General features: G+C 39.4%; 1 protein-coding gene across 9 annotated transcripts in view; it reads left to right on the top strand.

Annotated features, from left to right (window-relative positions):
* Positions 1 to 23328, top strand: part of EXOC6 (exocyst complex component 6) — a 166313-nt gene that overhangs the window by 35434 nt on the left and 107551 nt on the right. For 5 of the 9 annotated variants that reach the window (XM_090058749.1, XM_090058747.1, XM_090058746.1 and 2 more), the window contains exons 6-15: positions 1361 to 1565; positions 2641 to 2796; positions 4621 to 4689; positions 11243 to 11326; positions 11427 to 11473; positions 11840 to 11960; positions 14065 to 14136; positions 14763 to 14860; positions 17268 to 17373; positions 20235 to 20344. In XM_090058749.1, coding sequence (XP_089914875.1) covers positions 1361 to 1565; positions 2641 to 2796; positions 4621 to 4689; positions 11243 to 11326; positions 11427 to 11473; positions 11840 to 11960; positions 14065 to 14136; positions 14763 to 14860; positions 17268 to 17373; positions 20235 to 20344 — 1068 coding nt within the window. The remainder of the gene's footprint in view (positions 1 to 1360; positions 1566 to 2640; positions 2797 to 4620; positions 4690 to 11242; positions 11327 to 11426; positions 11474 to 11839; positions 11961 to 14064; positions 14137 to 14762; positions 14861 to 17267; positions 17374 to 20234; positions 20345 to 23328) is intronic. The other 4 variants (XM_090058750.1, XM_090058745.1, XM_090058748.1 and 1 more) reach the window with 3 other exon arrangements.

Here is a 23328-nt window from a genome sequence, read left to right as displayed (position 1 = left end):
CATTGTTGGCAAATGTTCATGATAAAGTTTCCAGTGTCAGATTGCACATACTAGTTCCTAGACAAAAATGCAAATAATATGCAGAACTTTGCAGATTGAATGCTGACCTGCAGGGTGACCTTTAAATAAAAAGGAATTCAGTGCTTGATCAGAATAGATGTTAAAAGGGCAAGATCCTGAGTTCCATATATATTATAAATAAGGGTCTCCAGAATGGATTTTAAATAGATTATGCTAATTTTGATCTTAGAGACAGCAGTAAAAAAACTGCAGATGAAGTAATGGTGCTCTGATAAGCTTATCTGCGTAATTAAAAAAAAGGGAAAACAAACCTTTTTGTTTGCTGTCTCCTGAAAGCAGTTGTGTTCTTGGGCAAGGTTTTTTCTTATCCTTTATATTAAAAATGTCTTGATTTAAGAGATTTTTATAAATAAAGCCATAACTCATGGTAGAAATATTAGCAGTGCAGATTTGTTTGCTTATGAAAGTGATAAAATCAATTTAAGTCATGTTTTTGTTTGAGGGTGCTTAACCTATTATTGTTTAGAAAATAACATCTGAAACAACTGTAATTGGAAAAAAAAGTACATTTGAAATAACTTTGTGTATTCAAAGACAAGGTTTCCTTGTCTAATCAATTAATCATTTTTTATTGTTTGCATGGGACATATACGGAGAAAAAGGAGCCAAATCTACAATCTAAAGTTGAGCTAAAGATGTTACTCAGCATTTTTGATTGGATAGAGGTTGGGTTCAGATAGCACATGTTTTCTGAGCTAAAGCTTGATTAATATTTCTAGACAAGACGAATCCTACAAGGCCTCGCTGCTCCTTATTCTTGCATTACAGAAGTCAGAATTTGGGCCAAAACAAATATATATTTAAAAAAATATTTTAAAAGGCTTCCTAGCTGAATGGTTGGCAGTGTTATTGTTTAAAGAACAACTTATTATTCGTGCCATGTATGGCAGGCTTTCTCACACTTATGTTTCCTGTATATAAAGTCCTGTAGGACCAAGATTTTAAGTAGTTTGTGGTGCTTTTAAGTCTTCGTGTCTTTTGCGTTATTTCAAGTTTTGCTGCCAATTCTAGATTCTGTTATTTAGGTGGTAAGTTTTTTTTATGAGGTTAATTTTTCGAAAGCAACTAAGTCCTATTTTCAGATATTTAAGTCCCTCTCAAAAATGTAGCTTTGGCTCATAAATCATATAGATACTTGTGAAATGTTACCTATAGTGCCACAGATTTGCATATAGATGATATAGAGGGAACTTGATGGCTTATGTGAGCAAAAATAATAAAGTATACATGCAAAAAATTAATAAAATATGTTCAAAATTTATTTTTAAACTTTTTACAGGTATTATTCTGCCTTAAAAACAATGGAACAGCTAGAAAATATGTACCTTCCTAGAGTTAGTCAATATCGTTTTTGCCAGATAATGATAGATAACCTCCCAAAACTGCGTGAGGAAATTAAAGAAATTTCCATGTCTGATCTTAAGGACTTTTTGGAGAGCATTCGAAAGCATTCTGACAAAATTGGAGAAACTGCAATGAAGCAGGTAAGCATAAGCATACCTGCTTCTGCTGATAAATACTTTCTTCTTCTGATAAATAGTTGTACTAAGGCAAACACAGTGTCAATGTAATTTCTAAGCAATAAGACTCAGAGTGGAACTCAAGGAAAAGAATTACTGGGACTTCAGACCCCTTGTCCTGGTGCTAGACATTTCGGCTACCCTGTGAAGATTCATAACACCTAAAATACTTTTGAAGTTGGGGAGGGAAGTTGGCTACCTTGGCTCTTTAAAGTACCACTAATGCTGGGAGAAGACTGAAGATTGCTGGCATACTCTTGAGAAGGCATGGTGCTGGGGGGGAAGACTAGTGGAAGAGTTGGCTGTCCCAACTCAGAGTGATCTGCACTGCAGCAAAGTGGTGGTAGTGGGTAAGCTATGAACAGCATAGTTATTGTTAAAATTATAGTTAAAATTCAGTTTGGAGATAGGAAAAGCTTGGTCTTGTTTTTTCAAACTGTCTTGCTCATCTGTATATTAAGCGCCTTAGTTTTCTTCTTTTGACTTTGAAAAGCAAAATTCTTTATTGTAATTGAAATATGGTGTTATGGATGAAGTTTGATTACAAGATTGTATTGAGCTGCCAAAAATAATAAAGTAATAAAATATGTTCTAGACTTCCATATATGATTCTACTCAGTTAAGCTAAGCAAAAATGATGTTTTATTGGATATAACTAACAAATAGTTGACTTCTGCCTTACAACTGAAATATACTCAAATATTGATTCTTTATATGCTGTGTCTGATTAGTGACATAGTCTCAGAATAATTTATGATCATTCCTGCCTTTAAAATGATATTTTAAAGTTTAGAGGAAAATATAGTGAAGTACACTTTTAAAGTCATTTGTAATTTCAGGTTGACTGAAGACATAATCTTCAGTATTTACATGTTATATACATCTTAGAGTCACAGGATATTTGCTTGGTAAAATAATAATATGCCAACTAAACATGATGCTATAATCTTCCTTTAAATCATAGTATAGGTTCACTCTTAGTATTACTGATGAATTTTGCATTACCTATCTTTTGCTGTTAAATAACTTGCTGAAACAGGCACAACAGCAGAAAACCTTTAATACTGCTCTTCAGAAACAGAATAATGTCGGCTATGGGAGGAATATGCACATAATGAATGTTAGAGTTCCAGAATCCAAGAGTGAAATTCCATCCAAGCGAACCTTTGAGGAAGATGATGAACATGAAGAAGAGGTAATTTAGTGTTAAGTCAGTTTTACCATAGTTAAAGTGAAATCTGCAGCTATAATTGAATATTTCTCAATTCTCCTAGACAAGCCTTTGGGCCTGCAATAAATTCTGCTTGGAATTCTGACATCAGTAGGCTATGTGTAGGAGCAGGGGGGCATCCTCAAGGAATAACTTGCCAAAGTAGGGTTTTAAAGGCCAAATATAGGCAGTCAAAAAGCCCAAGGTTAAATCAATTCAGTCTTTGCAGGTTACTCTAGTCTGCAGAGATTAAACTGAGAAACAACTGGACAGACATTTGCTTTTGATTAAGAAAGTGCAGCCACATGCCTGCAGTGGCTCAGGCCAAAAGCTGCGGGGGCAGGGGGCACGCAGAGAATGTAGCCAGCATGGGCTGTTTTCACTTCGTATTTTCACTGCCCCTGAGGTGTCTGGAATTTGTAGTCCAAAATGACAGCTGCAGGACTCTACAGGTTGCTCATCAGTTCCTCTTCCTGCTTCCAGGTGCCTCTGGGATTTGTAGACCACAGTCACAGCAAGCAGTAAGTTTTTAGCAGGGCAGGGCAGCTTTGTAATAGGGGGAAAGTTTAACCCTCCCCCCCTCCTTGGTCCTAGACCCCAGCCAGAGTTTGCCTGGAGGGGGGAGAAAGGGGGCGGCAGTCCCTCCCTACCTCCCCCTCTCCCCAAACCCGTTCTCTGCTGGAGCAGACAGCACATCCCAGCCCAGGGCTGGAAAGCATGCTGGGGGTGTGATTTAACATGAACCAAGAAGGGGTTCTGGGACAGAAGTTTCATAAACCGTTTTGACCCAAATAAGTCTGATACTACATTCAGCCAGGTGGTTTAAGTTAGTTTCTGATGACTTAAAGCAATTTACGTGTAACTTGTTTACTTCTGTCCCTAGCCTTTAAGATATTAATCTTGCTGCATCAATTCTATGGACATTATTGTGAATATAATTTGTAACTCTTCAGGAGTTGAATCAGAATTATACTCAGATACTTATCTGAATTTTCTAGCACATGAGTATATTCTGATTCTGTGGCAGCCAGCATTCTTTTAATCTTAACTTATCTGACACCGTTTCATCTACCATGCACTCCTTATTCATGAGCTGTATAACTAAACTACTTATGAGAACTACAAGGCACCTCCATATGCCAGCATCTAATGAACTTACTGTCAAATCTTGATCTCAGAATATCACATTTCAAACTGAAGGGCCATGCACATGTTTCATTACTCTACTATACTATATACGCCTCCTTGTAGAAAACAATGGTATCATTTAAATTCTCTGCTCACATTTCTTATCTAACAAAGGGGCAGTTCCCAAAATAATAAGAAAAGTTACTCACCTCTAACTGAAGTTATCAGGGCATAGTGGCTTTTCTAGTTCTAGCCTCCTCTCATTTTTCAAAACATTTTAATAGTTTCAGAACTAACAGTTACAAAATGAGAGTTGTTGTAATAACACTCTCTTTTTCAAAGCTTTGCTCCAAATATGTGAATCAATAAGGTGATGCTTATGTTTTGCCAGTGTTCACTGCTTTCAGAATATACCCATGAGTTTATGAATTAGAGGTAGTATATCCCCGCTGTGGGCCTACAGAGGCAATATTCGTAGAAGCAAAGTCTCTGGACATGTCTACATGCTACAGCAACATAGTGTCTTGTGTAGACGCGCCCTCTGATGAGTAGCCTTCCTGTATGGCCAGTTGACTTTAAAATGAGGACTGTTCCTAATAATAAGACACATTTATATCCGCTTTAGGGTAAGTTTTGTTCATAATGTAATGAGTTATGAGACCTTTTTTTTTTCTTCTACAGGTTTTAACGGCTCATGATCTTGTAGATTTTTCCCCTGTTTATAGATGTTTGCACATCTATTCAGTTTTGGTATGTATTGTTCTGATGTAAAATCAAGAATAGTTAATTTTTTAAAAAGTTTAAATCTACTTTTCCTTAACTTTCATACCTTACCAGTTCCCAGAGACCCAAACGCATGAGTGAACACATTTAATCTGAATCATGCACAATTGTACTCAATGTATTAGATTTAGGACTGATATTTAGTATAGAAATGTGTCATACAGTAATGACCTATCTAGTAATGGTAGGATTTAATAGCATCTTTATTTTTTAAGATAGGTGAGTTATGTATCAAATCATCAGGAGGTACGATCATTAAAACTGCCACTTCAGTAAATTTCAGAAGACTTTCTTAATACCTACATGTTTGAAAATAAATACATAGTGAATTGCAAACATATTTATCCTGGAATGTGGGATCTTATATTCTGGTGGGTTGCTAAGCAAATGTCAAATTGAGAGAGCTTCTGTTAGACTGATAAGAGTTTTACACTAGGATCAACTACAAAAGCATGACTGACAATTTCAGCTGCTGTCAGCAGGCAAGGAACGATGAGCTATGCATAGGGTCAAAGTAACAGAACCTTTCAGAGTTTTAAATTGAAGGTTCATAAGAAGTGATTTATACTTTCCACATTTATGTGTTTCAATAACTTTTGTATTCAGGTTTTACATGTAAAAACATTTTTAGAAATGTTCTCCTCAATTGCTAGTTCTGGAAACTCAGCCTGGACTTCGGCAGCCAGTTCTCTGAATTCTTTCCTTCTCAAGTTGTCAATAATAAAAGTTCAGCAGGCCTAATTAATCTCTCAGTCACACCTGTGCTACCCCCACTATCTTCAGAGTATGCATTTCCAAAACCTGCCGGTGTAGTTTTTCCTTCCCTTACTGCCTAGCATGGGTTTGCACAGGTATACATGATTGTAACTTACAAATCTGTTGCTGATGCACAAGAAGGAATAGAGTTCAGTTCCATGCATCAGCTGTATTGTTTTTGCAGAAATAATAAGAAATAAAATCTTGTTCTTGTCATGGAGTCAGCAAATTAAATTAAATGAAATTAAATGCACAAAATGAAGACAGCTTCATTCTGTCAGCCAGTATTTTTGGATGGGTGCAGTAAGGGTAGCAATAAACCCTCTGGGCACCACATAGGGAGAGAGATGGGCGGGTATCTATGGGTGACTACTTAGTGGGTGGGGCATTACAGCCCAACTTATTAATGAGTCTTCTTCCTTGCAGTACAGACATGAGATCTCTTATTTCTTTCCATGACACACTAGTCTCTAATCCTTGTGCAGGTCTAGCTTACCTGAGGGCAAATGGCTAATTAGACACTTGTGCCTGTATAGCACAGGACTCCGTACTTTGAAATAAAAACTTTTAAGAAGGAATTCAAATGTTAGCTGTGTTGTAGAACACTGCAGTTTATCCTGAGGGACTGCTTCAATTTATTCTCACTATAAAATTGCATTATATTATTGTTAATTCTCTCTCAGTGGAGAGAAAGTGGGAATAGAAAGAGGAGAAAAGGCTGATTGACAGAATGTTTGTAAGAGGCTTACATTGCCCTTATTCTTGGCCTTCATCTCTCATCCATTCATAATGCTTGTTTTAGTAGCCACCTCTCTGGCATGAACTGCCATGTCAGCATTACAACTCAACACCTCTACTTCTAGTGGAGATGTAATCCTTATCCACCTTCAGACTCCTCACAAAGGGGTGATGCTCTCTTGAGAGATCCATCATCTGAATTCAAATTAGGGAGGTATTTGAAGATTTTTCACTGTTCAAGATGGCATAGGAGGTGTTAGGTTCTAAGTATGCCTTAGTACCATTTGTCACCCTATCCTTTATAATTCCTTTATCCTTTATAATGTAGTCCCTGGGGCCCTTGTTGGAAACACTTCTCATGCACCATTTCATGGAGACAATGACCCAGAAGCAGACTACTACACCTTAAATACTTAGTCCTGAGATTTGGTGTCTTGAGGAACCATTTGAAGACGATGTATAATCCATGGGGAAGCATATTCACGCATAAGTGGTCATTGCCTCCTTGTTTCCAGGAAAGGTGGCAACTGTGAGAGCTTCCAGGAACTGTGAAAGAATGTGACTCAAATCACTCCAGATCCTGCTGAGGATGCCCAAGAAGCTCTTCTTAAGCCATTACATGTTTTGCACACGTCCATGTTGGGAATTCATTGAAGTCTGTAATGCTGAACAGATGGATGAGAGAAGTTCTATAAGTGGTTGCACAACTCAGTTCCAGCCACTTTCCGTGTCCATTTTAGGGACCTATCTCAAAAGAAGCTGCTCCTTCCTGGAGTGGACTTGCATTTCTCTCACACAGCTGTAGAAAATATTTCTCTGAAAAGAGATTTTTTTTAACTTCAACTATTTCTTGATACCAGACACCTTCATTCATTATATAAAATTTAGAATGGTCACTTCAGCTTCTGTGATGCATTCACTGGATTTATAAGACTGGTCCATGGCTCTTGGCCTTCAGGATGCTTATTTTCATGTTGCCATACATCCAGTGACAAGATGCATCTATGATTTCTGGTAGGTCAGAACTATTATCAGTATAGTATTGACCTTTTCTTTTGAACTTTCCAGTGTAGCAGAGGTGTTTATGAAGGTTTCAGCAGTGATAGCCACATACAAAAGAAAATCAGGAATAATAGATAACCTGTGCAGCTAGGGGTGGCCAGAGAGGGCAGTGGAAAACAAAGATTTATTTATTGATTCTCAATGTATAGACATTTTTAGTACAAAAATACATTAATATAATTACATAGTATAAGAATTAATAATTACTGTAGAGGACCATTTGATTACATTCTTCAAATACTTAAACGGCAGTTATAAAGAGGATGGAGATAATCTTTTCTCTGTGGCTGAAGGGGACAGGACTTGGAGCGATGGCCTCAAACTGCAACAGGGAAAATCATGGTGGTGGTTAGGTATTGGAACAAGTTGCCTAGAGGAGTTTTGGAATCTCCATCCCAGGAAATTTCCAGGAGCAGGTTGGACAGACACGTGGCTGGGGTGGATTAGTCAGAGAAGATCCTGCCTTGAGCAGGGGGCTGGACTAGATGACCTAATGAGGTCCCTTCCAGCCCTACTTTCCTATGATCTTGTGTGTCAAGACAACTGTTTTATGGACAACATGGTTTGTGGATGTTTTTCAGAATTAGAAGTAAAGAAGCTGTGTGGTTTGGTGGTTCTCCAGTTTGAATCTCTGGCATCATGTTCTCTTCATTAACCACTTGTAGAATCATTTTTTAAAATTTTTTGCTGAGAGGATGAAAGATTGCCCTGCTTCTACCAAAAGGTTAAATTGATTTGGGGATGTATGAGATTATTAGGAGTTGGCCAACTCACATTTTTATTAGAACAGACAATATTAGAACTCCTTACACCAGTAGTACTTGCGGTTTTGGCCCTGTGGTCCAAATGAATGGCACAGGCCCAGCCAGTGGGCTGTTTGCTGTCTCCTCCTAACCCTATGTGCCAGGATTGGGCCTTGGGGCCCTGTGCTCCTGGACCCAGCTCTGGGGCCCTCACTATCCCCTCCCACTCCTTTGTGCTGGGTTTGGTTCTCTGGGGTCCTGTGCCACCTCTGCTTGGCCCGATGTACTGGGATTGGGCCTCATGCTGCCCTGTGTGCCTGTGTCCAAGAGTCTTCCCATGGATCTGTGGGGAGCCCCGTGGGCAAGATAATAAAGTGCTGGGGGCCCCAGATCAGGCCTGTGGGCCAAGGGTTGAGCACCCTTACTTGACACCAATGCACATCCAGCCTCAGCTTCTTCCCCAAGAAAATATTCCCATTCTTATTACCTGTCAGACTCCCACCTTCACTAGATGCTATATGCTGGTGGAAACATCCAAGTGGACTCTTCTTTTGGCACAGCAGTCTGCCAATAAGTATTTAGACAAAATTTCACTCGCCCCCTCATTTAGATAACTGCTTGGGTATCATAAACTGTGGAATATACATATAAACAAATGCTCATAGAAGAAAAAAAAGTTATTGACATTTACAGTGACTAGAATCCTTTGAGATGAGCTATCCATATGTATATTTCATAATCTTCCCTCCTTCCCCTCTGGTTTGGAATTCCTATTGTAAATTTGGATCTTGCAGTGGAAAAGGAACTGAGTAGTAACAATTGGTTCTGTATTATTCTTTAATATCTTTGATACTGGACTGTGAGGGTGTTCACTGTTTGCTTGGGGTTAACTGCCTGGCTAAAAGTCTCAAGTCTTGATCTTATGGGGCATATTTACACCAAGAATAGATTACACTTATGGACAACACATCTGGGTTGACTTCCATATCTTGCATAGGTCAGTAACTGTTCTTTAACCTGTGAAACCCCTTGCCACCAGATACCACAGAAGTCAGGAGCTTAATAGGATTTAAACTAATAGATATTTATATAACATCTGCAGTCGCATTAGACTGGATAGACTTGAAAGCTCTTAAAACCTCTTGTTTTAGAATGCAAGCCTGTTAATGACTGCTTAAGTTGAGAAGAAATTTAACTTTTTGGGCATAATTCTCTGTTACGAGTTTTTTGCAACTTCCTGTGAAATATCTGGTCTTGACAACTGCCAGCAACAGGACACTAGATTAGATAGATCACAGTTCTCGCCTGGTATGGCAATACCTATGTTTAAAAGTTAGGGAGAAATTCAGCAGAAGTTGGAACTTTATACTTGTATGTCTCATAAATATGTATTAGCAAAGTATACTGTGTGGTTAGTGTGCTGCCTTTTGGGTTCACAGTTTTTAACTAGCCAATATTCAAAACATGCTTAAACATGGTACAATGGAGCATTACGATGGCTCCATCTGTTGGCAAAATGTGTCTACATTTTATGGCAAGCAGCGCGGTTTGTTTGGTAGGCAACACAAAATTTTTAGACAAATAAAATTTGAATGCAAAAGTTCCGTGGAAGCATAAAATAAACAGAAGAGTGATCTGAATCAGGAATAGACTATGAGCAAGATTCCAGTAATTTATCATTCATCAGAAATTCGTACTAATATAAAAATAAATGTTTATTCATATGGATTATGTTAATCTATAGTTATATAACTATGTATTTATGTACATTTAGAAACTCTTTGGAAGCTGGAGATCCCAAATATATGGATTAGACATATTTTGTTTTGGCACTTCTGCTTTCGCGAACACGTCAGAAACAGGGTTGCTTGCATTAGTCTAGTGATACTGTAAGAGCATTTACTAACATCCTTTCTCTTAAAAATTATGCTCATATTAATGCCCTCTTTTGTATACCATGGTGTCTTAATACTCATAAAGTATTTTACATATCAGAAAAAGCAGCTAGTCCCTTTCACAATAGAGATTTCTGCTAGAATTGCTTGCAGACTTGATTCTGAAAGTGAAATTGAACAGTACCCCTCATAGTAGCTTGATTGTGCACTTAAAAATGGCATCCTATTTGGCTGGACATGAATGATTTCCCTAAACATAAATATAAGTGACAATAATGTGAATAATATATTACTTCAATAAAAGTTGCTGTAGTTAATATGTATCCTACAGTACGTAGCACTTGCTTTTTAAAGCAAAATTTTCCCCAGTTAAATTTTGCTCTTGTGATCAATAATTTGTATTTTTGTGAAAGAAAAAAAAGACTACATACTTAAATATACTAATTTCTAACTTTGAGGGTCCTTTTTTTACTAAAGTAATACAGGATTGCAAATATCTGCTATCTCCTATATTTTGATTTGAGGCCTCTTGGTACCTCAAGTAATGGAAATCTAGATAGCTAACTACATGAAGACAAAATAAAACTTAAAAGTGCAAAGGTGCTGCATTCTTCTTGTATACCTATTAGGGGTCTTTAATAGGTAACGAGCCAGTGTTGTAATGGTTTCCAATGCAGAGATGGTTCCCACTAGGCGGATCCTCTTAATGAGGATACCAGATTGTCACTTGAACTCTTCATAATGTAATCATTAGGCATAGAAGGAATTAAGGTTTGAGTTGAAAAATCCAAATCTTTAGTCATTATGTTTCCTAACTTTGAAGGAAGGACAAGTGAATGCAAAATACCTTTTCAAAATATTTTGCTCAAAGAAAATTAATACATTCATACATCAGGAGTATATTATGAATCACTTTAACATTTATAGTATAACTCAAGTTTACAAGCTACAAAAAGTCAATATACAAGTTTGCCTTGTGTTTTAAAGAAAACATGTAAAAGGGGCCCTTAAGCAGCTGATTTTGAATGACAGAATAGTAGTTTTTATTAACTGTGATAATTAGTTTGATAATTGCTTTGGTCATTTTCAAGTGTTTGCATTTGGATATCTGTATGGAAAATGTAGTCCCAAAGGCACAATTCTCCACAGAGCAATCTGTGGATCACTTTTTTTTATAAGCTCCTCAGTCATTTCATCCACGAAGAATTTCATTAATTTCAGTGGGAGTCCCATGTGTGGAATGAATGCTGACTATGTGGTTGTGACTGAGAGTGATCTACATTTCTGTTTTTTGACATTAACCGCATAAGGTCTGTCATGTTTTAGGGTGATGGAGAGACATTTGAAAACTACTACAGAAAACAAAGACGGAAACAGGCCAGATTGGTGCTGCAGCCACAGTCGAGCATGGTAACCAATATCTTATTAGATTTCACTGAGTTGCCCTTTTACTTAAATCTTTAGTGGCACTTTTATTCCTAAATTTTTTTTCCCCCTTTTTTATTTAAAGCATGAAACAGTTGAAGGTTACAGAAGATATTTTAGTCAAATTGTAGGGTAAGTTGCATTTTTATTATGCTAAAACCTCTCAACTGCAAGGTCTCACCTTCATAACAGTTGTTTGTCTGATCACATGAGTGGTGGCTGCTGGATCTATGTAGTAGAAAATTCACCTGGCCTGCATGTGAATCCTTTCAGTGCAGTGTCACACGGGGACTGTCTATGAAGCTGGGTGCCAGTTGGCACAAGTTGTACTTTCCACATTGCTTGCTTGGCAGCCGAACAACATAAAGGATTTGATGCAAAGCCTGTTGAAATTCCAATTTAGATGTGGGTACAATCTGTCTATACCGTTATGTAAAAGGTCAGAATTTGCACCTTTTTGAAAATAATCATTGGCGACTTAACACATTTTTGTTTTAGTTTCTTCGTAGTGGAAGATCACATTTTACATGTGACCCAGGGATTGGTAACTAGAGCATACACTGATGAACTGTGGAACATGGCACTTTCAAAGATCATTGCTGTCCTTAGAACCCATTCAGTAAGTGAAAAGACCTAGTGGTAATACACTTAAATCCGTTTATTTAAAGATCCTTAGTGTATTTAAAAGTAGGATAATGTCAAAGTGAAAACTTACACTGCCAGCATTGTGGGTTTTTTGTGATTAAAAATTGCTCAGATTTGGGAGTGAGCCTGCCAGCCTTTTGTTTTTCCCAGCAGTATCAGGCTGTGAGCTATAGCCGTGGGCTATTTGCATAATCCTCCACTGATTTACAACTCACAGGGTCTTCCAAACACGTTCTTAGTCCAGCAGTTTAGAATATGCGGAGTTAATCTGCTGTTATTATTGCAATCTGTCCTCATTAGTCTCAACTGACCTCTTCATTAGATCAGATTGAATAGTTCAGTGCTGAAGGCACCCCCCCCAACTGAAAATAGTTCCTAATTATCATTCCAAATACCCTGTTTCCAAAATAAACTCCACCAGCAAAACCCTTAGAGCTGCCACTTCAGTGTAATATACCAGAGTAATATACAAGAATGCCACTACTTTCTGAAACAATTTCAAAATAAAAGTATTTATTGAGCCACATCATAAATAATGGGTGTATTTGACAATGACACCATTAGTTTCCCACTTGTATTTGCATTGAAATAGATTACTAAAATTGTGAAATGCTGAAATGTAATGACTTTAATTCTAAATTCAAATTTGTATTTTAGTATTTTTAACTATAATTGTACTCCTCTACTAGTGACAATTACGTGTCCTGTATCTGCCCAAATGAAAACTAAACATCTGCATACTACTGCCAGTTCTTCCCCTGAGAAACAGTAAAATACCATTACTGATTGTGGTTGACTGAATTTTTATCCTGATAAATTGCTTCAAAATTTACCAAAGGGTCAGAGCTGGCATAATATTTAGTAAGTAATACATGTACTAGCCTTTCCCAGGCCTCCCTGATTTCAACTCGTGCAAAAATCATCTGCTTGTGAATGCTAAGTTAAGTTTTATTTCCAACTTCTCATTTTAAAATGTATTAGTATGGTTAAGTTGTTAATCAATTTTTAAACCACATACTTTGCAACTTAGTTGAATGTTTGATTTGTAAAAATCTGAAAATATAAAGCATTAAAACATACTTAAGTTTCTTTCATTAAAAATAGGATTCTTTAAAGCATTTTTTTAATATAATTGACCTGACAAATTTCTGGTATGTCCCTCAGGATACCTAACTCCTTCTTTAAAGAAATACATTATTTTGGGGGGAATTGTATTAGGGGATGACTAGTGCTTAAATAAATATATCTTTTACTCTTTGAAGTTGTTTCTCTTTGAAGCCAAAACTTTAACATATCTGTGTACTTACTCGGAGACAAAGACATGCAACTCTATGGTTAATACGTCAGTAATATATTTTTGTTTTGTGCAAACTTAAGTTACATGGTCTCATATATTTTTAATTTCTTTAATACAAAGACTCAAAATTATGAGGTTAAAGTTAAGCGTTTAATTCCTGATAAACGTGTGGTTTACTTTTCAGAGCTACTGAATAGCGATAATAAACTGCAGGAGTCAACACCTCTGATAATGAAATTACAGTTAATTAGGCACTTAAATATAGATTTTGATACTTACCATTGCACAAGCAGGCTTGCAAATGTTAGCCTAATGTTTAGTTAGTCATTACATTTCTTTTTCTGCTAACAATGAGAAACTCTTGAAAATAACACATTAGCGTTAACACTCATTTTAACTGGGCCTAGTATTTGAAAGCAAATCCCTCCCGGGTACAATTTTGGAAAGTAAAAGCACATGCTTATATTTTTAGTGACTTGGACCTTCTGTACATCACATTCATAATAGATATATCATTTATCATATTCTAGTTTGTCTTTTCTGAGCTATTTTATTTATGAGAAACCCTGTAAGAATTTGAATGTAAACAAATTTTGCATTGAACTGAAATAATTGAAAACAAGTACATTTCTCACATGCATACATATGAACATGTACAAACACCATAACTTAATTACAGGTATAATGTTTAGAAGTTTTAATTTACTGTGTCACTAATATTTCAAAATGTATTTGCTGTCTTTGGAATCACTTTTACAAAATCCGTATTTCTTATTTCTAGTCATATTGCACTGATCCTGATCTTGTTTTGGAGCTGAAAAATCTGATTGTGGTGTTTGCTGATACTTTGCAGGTTGGTGTTATTTTGGGCATTGAGTTAAAACAGAGCAAATTCTGCCTTCTGGATTATTTAAATAACAAAAAAAAATCTTTCTTAGCTTTCTTCTTCTGGCTGCGTTTGCTTAATTCTACCCTTAATTAGTGCATGTGTGCCATGAACTAACCAAATGTCTAGTATAAATATAAATCTGTGTTTAGGTACCAGTTTTTGTAATGAGTATAGAAACTATTTGATGGCTTTACAAATGTGCATATTCTAAAAATGTGTCTTGGAAGACTAGATGAACTTCATTGTTCATCTGTCCTAGAACTGTTAGACATGTAGACACACTGAAGAAACAGTTTAATTCTGTCTGGTTATGTAGCAAATGAAAATATTTAATAGGAATTTGTCACATTTTGTCATGATAAATGTACTACTTCTGGAATAAATAGAGAATATCACTTTTACAAATAAGTCATATAATAATTTATATAATCTTTTAATAGTACTAATGCATGTAGACTCTTGTAATTTGTACAGTGATATGTTACAAAATTAGATGACAACATAACTCTTTTCAGAATCTTGATGTACTATTAGATCAATTATGCTGGTACTTCTTGAATTATTTATCCTTTTTATTTTTTTTACTTTAGGGTTATGGTTTTCCTGTGAATCGACTATTTGATCTTTTATTTGAAATCAGAGATCAGTACAATGAAACACTGCTTAAAAAATGGGCTGGGTTATTCAGGTTAGTATTTCAAAATGAACAGAACATGCCTCAAATGCTCTTTCAATTAGGTAATCATGTCTTTTTTTAGAAATTTTTATATCTAATTTCCATTTTTTTCATCAAGTAGTAATTTTCTAAATATTAGTTGATTCAGTACAGCCTAACTCAATGGCTAGGGACAGAAATTACATATAAACTGGTATAGGTGATCAGAAATGAGTTCAAATCTATTATACAACAGACGTTCAGTGCACATAAACCACTTTCAAAATGGCCGAAACCTGTTTAAGATAAACCTGGATGGATGGTAGTATCAGATTTAACTAATTTAGGTTAAATCAGTATTGAGCTTCTGTCCCAGATGCCCTCCAGATTGAAATTAACTCTCAGTCTCCCAGTATTCCAGGATGCTTTGCACCTCCCTCTAAACTCCCCCCCTTGCAGAGTAGATGGGCTAGCCTTGGCCCAAGCTGTCAGCTCCAGCCAAGCAAGGAGGCATGCTCTGCTGTCCCCTGGCTTCTGGCCTGAGCCACTGCAGGCATGTGACTGCATTTCCATAATCAAAAATGAATGTCTGTCACTTGTGTATTGATTCAATCGACATAGCATAGACTAACCTGCAAAGATTGAATCGATTCAGCCTCAAGCTTTTTGACTATATGTACTTAGCTAATAGGAGTAATGTTCTTTTGCCTAGTATATTCATTTGTATTCCTCTGGCTAGGAGCAGGATGCTTTTGAAATAGGTGCTCTGCTTCCGTATTTTCCTTGGATATGATTAGTGTTCCACATTCTCAGTTTTTATTTATTTTTTTTAAATTGAGGAATTTTTCGGGGTTTATCTTCAAAACATAAAAATGGGGATGAAATCGGGGTTAAAGGAAGAAAAGGGAAAGAAAGCAGTTTAAATCGTGGAAAAATTGGCAGTGAGGGAGGGTGGTAGTAAGCCTGGGACTAGAGAAAGCATGGGGTGAGGACCGTTGTGCAGTCCGTCAGCATGGAGCAAAGTCTGGGGAGCTGTCTGTGGGTGCAGGGTGCATGGCGGGGGGGCATGGCTCTTGTTGCTGTGTGCCTCCTGGGAGGGCTGTGGGCTGGGGGGCTTGTGTCTCTGGATCTGCATGCGGGATGACAGCAGACTGCTGCCTGCCCTGAGCACCAACCGGGAAGAGCCTAGTGCTGCCACTGGCCTCAGGCTATTTCCAGTGCTCCAGGTGCGCGGCAGCCTGCTACCACTGCAGGCTGGGGCCAGTGGTGGCACTGGGCTCTTCCCAGTGCTCAGGATGAGCAGCAGCACTGTGGGGGGGGATACCTGACCCCAACCATGGCACCTCCCAACCTTGTGGGCCCATGCCAAGCACCTGGGTGCAGTCCCCTGCCACTGAAAGCAGGGTTGGGCTCTTCTGCCTGCCCCCCCGCGGGGCTCGGAGCTCAGAGCTCCCAGCGCCTGGGGCAGGGCCGAAGTTGGAGCCGCCAGGGTGTAGATGGGACCTGCCTGCCCCACCTGGAGTCTAGGCGGGAGACCCATGTCCCCAGGCAGTTACTTCAGGCACCTTCTCCCCGTCCCCCATGTGGCCGCCACCACCCCCTCATTCCCCAATCCGCATGTGGCTGCCACCACCGCCCCCCCGGCTTCTGGCTGGAAACCTGTGCCAGTGGAAACCAGCACAGTGGCACCTTTAGCTTACCGGCACAACCCATTTTTCAGGTCAAATCCCTGTTAACCAGCACGAGTGGGGAATGGGTGATTCCCCACTCTTGCCGGTTAACAGGGGTTTGACCTAAAAAATGGGTGTAAATCAGTAAAAAAACAAATTACTTTAAAAAAAAAATAAATCAAGGAATTTATCAGTGAAAACTGGTAAAAGTAGAGAATGGGAACACTAGATATGATTTGACAAGGGAAAAGAAAAGATCAATTTAACAACTAAGGGTTATATTCTGTAGCTCTTCAGGTGGAAAATTATGTCTATATGTGCCATAGATTTGTTTACAGTGAAAAAAACAACATTGAGCTTGACTATATGCTAAGTAACATAATGGTAAACACTTGTAGAGAGGGACTGTCATATTCAACACTGAGAACTGGGCCTGGTCAAGCCTAATGTAAACTACTTGACACGAAATCCTTATCTACATTGATTATTTAGCTGTATTCTGCGTCATGCATATTAAAACCTGTTCTAGGGTGACATTTTTCAGTTTAAAGGAAAACAGTTTGGGGTTAGGTGGTGGATGGGAGACTCATAATCACAGAAAGTGATAACCGGCTTTGCCAAAAAGCAATTTGAAGTTATGAAAAGATAATGAAAGCAGTTCACCCATTTTAGAACTAAACCCCCCATACAATAAGTAATTTGTGTACAATATTTGTCATTATTAATACATGTCCTGAGTTTTGCTTACTTTACTAACTCTGATTGAACAGAGATATTTTTGAAGCAGATAACTACAGCCCTATTCCTGTAGCAAATGAAGAGGAATACAAAATAGTGATTAGCAAATTTCCTTTTCAAGATACAGAAATTGATAAGGTAAGAACTTTTATATCATGAAAGTTTGCTTAAAACCAGTTAAAAGTCTTAGGACAGTAATGATTTTTGTAATTAAAAAGTAATTAAAATATGATTAATAAGGTAGATTAAAAGACTAAATCATTTTCATGGGTAATTATCTAGTTATAAATAAACATGAAAATTCAGACTCTAGTCATTTACGCTGAAATTTTAGTGAATAATGAAACCTACTTTGTAAACAAATTAATAATCAAATTTTATTTATGAGTATATTTTTTTATTTACAATTAACTGAAGTTTTGCTGGAGCATATTAGTTTTCATAAAGCACAGTTTGTTACATACTGTAGCATTACAAAATATGTAAAAGAGCTAACTTGCATCTATTAAAACAGTAAGCAAATTTTCTACATTAATGACATCCGTGTTAGTGCCACATTGCAGACAGGAGAACTCAACTTCACCAGTTTTCCAGTTTTCTTCACCAATGTCTTTCAAAATCATCTTCAGCATAATGGTAGTTATTTCATTCTGAATTTTAGCAGAAGAATGTACTATTTATGTTTTTTCAGAATGCTCCCCAGAGTAACTTTGAATAATGAATGTTTGCCCTCCGTTATCTTAAAGGTTTATGAATTGTTCAGGGTAAGATCCAAGTCCTTGAAGTTTGTGATATCTTGATCTCCTGTCAGAGGCAACTCATTTAACATATCAAACTGGTTAATTTTCCCAAGGTTATTTAAATAGTAACTTTTTTTTCATTTTTGAAGATGACACCAAAATAACAATTGTAGCAACTGAAAAATAGATATTCCGATTAAATGAATATAGTCAAATTCATAATGTATTAATGTTATTGGGGAACCAATTAAGTTGAAAGTAAAGAATTTTAGATAGTTGTTTGCATGTTGAGTTAACCACATTAAATTTTAGAACTTTCCTGATAATAAGGAGCTTGAAGGAGAGGAAGGAGGTGTTCTGTATGTCCCATTCTACAGTCAGCTACCACTGAAGATAAACCCTGACTCCTTTCTGTGAAGTGGTAGAGGATGTGAATGTAGAGGTTCAACCTCTGCTGACCCTGTGCTGGAGTCCTTATAGTTGCATGTAATAGAACCCGTTTTACTATTTCTAATTTTTTAAAATTCACAGTCAGAAAATGAGCATAAAACAGGTTTATAGTTAAAATGTCTGACCCATCACTGTTGGGGTGACACTGGACAAAATACAGAGGCTCCACATGTTTATTCTATGTGCTGGCAAATTTGAAGGCTGAGGCGTGGTTTGAAGAACATCAGATTAAGTAACCCAGCTTTTTAGTATATGTAGATCTTTTATGAATTCTTTGTTCTTGCATGATCGTAGAATCAGAATCAATGAGTCGGAAGGGACCTAGACAGATCATCGAGTTCGACCCCCTGCCATGGGCAGGAAGGAGCACTGGGGGGTGGCAGGGGTCATAAGACTCCAGCCAGGTTCCTATCTAGTCTCCTCTTGAAGATCTCCAGGGAAGGTGAGAGCACCACCTCTCTGGGAAGCCTATTCCAGGCTCTGGCCACCCTTACAGTGAAGTAGTTCTTCCTAATATCCATCCTAAACCTGTCCTCCCTCAGCTTGTGGCCATTGCTCCTGGTGACTCCAAGGGGGGCCCTGGCAAACAGACTTTCCCTGAGTCCCTGCTGAGTGGCCTCTAATAAGGTTGTAGGCAGCCACAAGATCCCCCCTCAGTCTCCTCTTGCGGAGACTGAAGAGATTCAGGTCCCTCGGCCTCTTTTCATAGGACTGGCCACGGAGGCCCCCAACCATGTGAGTGACCCTCCTCTGGACCTTCTCCAGGTTCTCCACATCCCTCATGAAGTGCGGTGCCCAGAACTGGACACAGTACTCCAGCTGCAGCCTGATCAGCGCTGCATAGAGGGGGAGCAAGACCTCTCTGGACCTGTCACTGATGCCCCTGTTGATGCATGACAGGGTGCAGTTGGCTCTGCCTGTTGCTTCGTCGCATTGGCGACTCATATTCATCCTCGAGTCAATCATGACTCCAATCAATCATGATAGTAAATCCCTTGTAAGTAATCTCAGTTATGAGTTATCATCCTCAAACATGGATAAAAACCGTCAGTTAGCATGCTGTGGTTGGGAATATTGTAGTGAATATTGCCCCTTGCCTCCGGCATGGCGTACGCCAACTCCTGGAAGTGAGGCAATGTAATTATGATAAAGTAATGCCAAGTCAGTGCCCAGAGATACTTTTAGGTATGCATGTTGGCACGTGTTTGGCATCATGCTAATGCAACAATATTGTCCCATCTCTAGGATTTGCCAGTGTGTGCACAGTATGAATGAGCAGGTGGGGATACTTCACAGCACTGCCCCGAGCACAGCACCAAGGCAGTGGAGACGTGCTCATAATCCCCTACTCTGCTTTGAAAATCTCAATAATTTTTTTAAATTGGGGGGGCAGTTACTTCCTGGATTTGAGAACAGGATATATTTTCTCTCTCTTACCATTGAGTTTCTCTCTTGCCTGTTCAGATTGAAACCACTTTGGGACAAGGACTGTTTTTTTCTAGATGGTTGAACAGTGTCTAGCACAAGAAGATCTCAAATTTGGCAGGGGTCTCTAGGCTTTAATAAATAACTAATCATTTTCTATTTTACTTGCTTGTAAATTATTTTTAAAGTTGTAGTAGTCAGTCTGCTCACATGTCCCTGGTCACATACAATGAAAAGTAGAAAAAAAGATATTAAATTAAATATTGTATTTGGAATTTCTTAGTTTGTTGTGTGTATGCAAGCATTTAATTAGGTATTTAGAATCTAGAATAATTAGAATCAGTGTTTGAAATGTAATGGCTCATTAATGTTTTGTTTCTCTAGCAGTCCTTCCCAAAGAAGCTTCCAATGTCTCAGTCAGTGCCTCAGATTTATATCCAGGTTAAAGAGTTTATTTATGCAAGCCTTAAATTTTCAGAGTCACTTCACCGCAGGTAAGTTTGATAAAGCAGTGTGTGTGTGTGTGTGTGTGTGTGTGTGTACACACGTGCACGAGTGTTATATATACGGTGGCCATATGTCCCAGTTTGGCTGAGATACTCCTGGATTCCATAACCTGGTCCCACCTGATTGGTCAAAAGTCCCTGGCTGGAGTCCAGTGGGACAGTGCAGTGGCATGGTGCACTCAGGTGGCCAGGCAAGCACTGCTGCTGCTTTGTGGGAGCAAGGATGTGGCACGTGTAGGCATGGTGGCACTTGCTCTAGTCTACCCACCTTGCTTCTGCACAGTAGCAGTGATGTCTGCCTGGTGTACCATGCCACTCTGCCTCCCCGCCGGACTTCATGGACTTCTGACCAGCCTACCAAATCCAGGAGTGTCCCAGCCAAACCGGGATATGGTTATCCTAGTTATATGCATATATGTAAACACATATAAATGGAGGGGGGTTAATTCATGATATATGTATATCCATAGTTTTGCATGATAAAAAAATTTACGCATTAAGATAAAATTTCAAAAAACAAATACTGAGTTAACTGTATGGAGGTTTCCCTCTGCTCTGAACTTACCACATACCTTCTTCTTTGCCACTCCCTGCCCCCAGTAAGCTTGAAGGGGTAATGGGAAGCTAAGAGCAAGGTGCGTACCACATGAATCCATGAAAATGGAAATGCATAGTCTTTTCCTCAGATCTGGCTTAGTGTATGTAGATAGGCTCTACACATCTATCCACCTGCAGCATAAGAGACTCATAGAGGCAGTAAGTTCATCTCATTCATAACTGAATGAAAAACCCTGCCATGAATACAGTGCTGATACAATAGCTCTGCATGCTATTGACTAGTTAGTGTTCTCATCCCCTAAGAATTTAGCATCCTACCTGGAAGGATATGGAGAGGAATTAAATCCCCTCAGAAAGACAGAGCCCTCCATATCCTGGCAGACACCCAGGGTGTTAAGTGGTATTAAAATACATCTACAGGGGATGGATCCTCTAGATCCTAGCATACGTATAGCAGGGTAAAGACCTCCCTCCCCCAAATGGTATGGCCCCACAGATTCAAACTAACAAGGAGACAGGAAGAGATGGCTGAGACACCTTTAAAGGATCAGGGTCTCCCAAATGCTGACGCACACATTATGGAGAGGACCTAGATTTTGAAAGGGACATGGCTTACCACAGGGATAGGCAATTATTTGGGCTGGAGGGCCACTTAGGGAGTTCTGGTGAACTGTTGCAGGGAGAGTGGGGGTGCTGACCCAGCCCAGCAGGGAAGGAAGGGGAAGCAATTTTGCTGTCAGGCCCTGGGCTATTTGCCCTGGACCAACTGCTGGCATTGCTGGGTGGAGTGGGTGGGGTCACCATGGAGACTGTCCTGGGACCCCCACAGGCAGGGCAAGCTCAGGTGGGTGGATGGGATAGGGCCACGAGTGGGTGGGGGGAGCAGGACAGATAGGTGGGGCCAGGGCTGGGGCAGAACCATGATCTGCTCCCCACACATTCCTGCGGGCAGTGGTTCCATGGGCAGTGGCTATACTTGTCCCCTGTCTGTGGAACTGATGCCTGTCACTGGGACGTACAGGCAACGGATCATGGCTCTGCCCTAGGCCTGGCCCTGCGCTGCCCCGCACTGCACCTGGTTTGCCCATAACTGTTTGTGGCTCAGCAGTGTGGGGTGACCCCAATGGATTGTGACCAGCCCAACCCAGGAACAGGGCAGAGCTTGTGCCTGTGATCCAATCCCATTGCCTTTAACCCAGCAGAGGTACATGCAGGCAGCCCCAGTATAGAACTGCTGCTGAGCAGCACAGCTTGGCAACATGAGGCAGCTTAATCCAGTCACAATCTGCTGGGGCCACCCTGCACCACCAGGCCACTAGCAGCCATGGTGTGAACCAGCTGCAGTGTGGGATGGGGTGAGACAGAGCCATGATTCTCTCTTCGCACATCCCTGCAATGGGCACCTGTTCCACCAGGCAGGGGCTGGGCACAGCCACTGCCTGTGAAACCAGTACTCATCACAGGATCGTGTGGGGGAGTGGGTCATGGATTTGCCTCAGGCCTGGCCCCGGCCCCACCTGCTCAGCCTGCTCCCAAATGCTTCTTCCCGCCCACCCGCAGCCACATCCCATCTGCCTGGCTGTCACACTTAAGATTAGGGTTGGCACACTGGTCTATTGGCTGGTCAAATATTGTCAGTTGACTGCATGTTTTTTGAGTGGTCAAAGATTATAGCAATTTTACAAAAAACTAATGCTTTTTGTAGTTTTATTGACAGAAATTTGTTTTTTTTATTGTTATTTGACACATTTCTTAATGGAAAATGTGTGCTTTATTAGTGTATTATGTGGACCTATTGGCAATTTTTTACAATTTTTGACCGATATTTGACTGGTCGATTGACTTAATTTTGTTTGACTCATCAAATACCCATCCCTACTTGAGACAGAAGTTTAACCAGTTATTCACATCTTCAGTAGTTACCTGGCCATTTCTTAATGAAGTTAATGGTGTGATAAAACAAGGAATAAGCCACAAAGTTATTTAAACGAAATAATGCCAACTCAACATAACATGGTCCAGGACCCCACTTATCCACTGTCCAAATCCAGTTTACCTTGGAGTCGCTCTTGATTGAATCCTCCCATACAAAGAACGTGAAGATGAAAGCAAAGGTGAGCACTCATAACAATGTTCTATATAAGCTCACTGTCGCAGGGGACTTGCACGCCCCGCTCCTGATGAAGGTTAAGAACTTGAGGGGGAAGGTGTGTAGCAGAGCACTAGGGTGCTCGCTACTAGTAATAGTAATAAGGACAGCTGCCAATCAACAGGGCAGCACAGGTGAGGGTTGCCGGGGCAACTAATGTTGGTCAGCTGGCTAGAAGGGGGCAGGGCCTGGCCTTTATAAGCGACCAGGCTGAGGCCAGAGCCAGTTCCCTTCTGGCAGCCTGAGGTGCAGGAGCTCTGCAGAA

Source organism: Crocodylus siamensis, chromosome 7 (assembly GCF_052110815.1).
Source record: "Crocodylus siamensis isolate JL-2025a chromosome 7, ASM5211081v1, whole genome shotgun sequence".
NCBI classification, from domain to species: Eukaryota; Metazoa; Chordata; order Crocodylia; family Crocodylidae; genus Crocodylus; species Crocodylus siamensis.
This window is presented reverse-complemented; position numbering and strand designations above follow the sequence as displayed.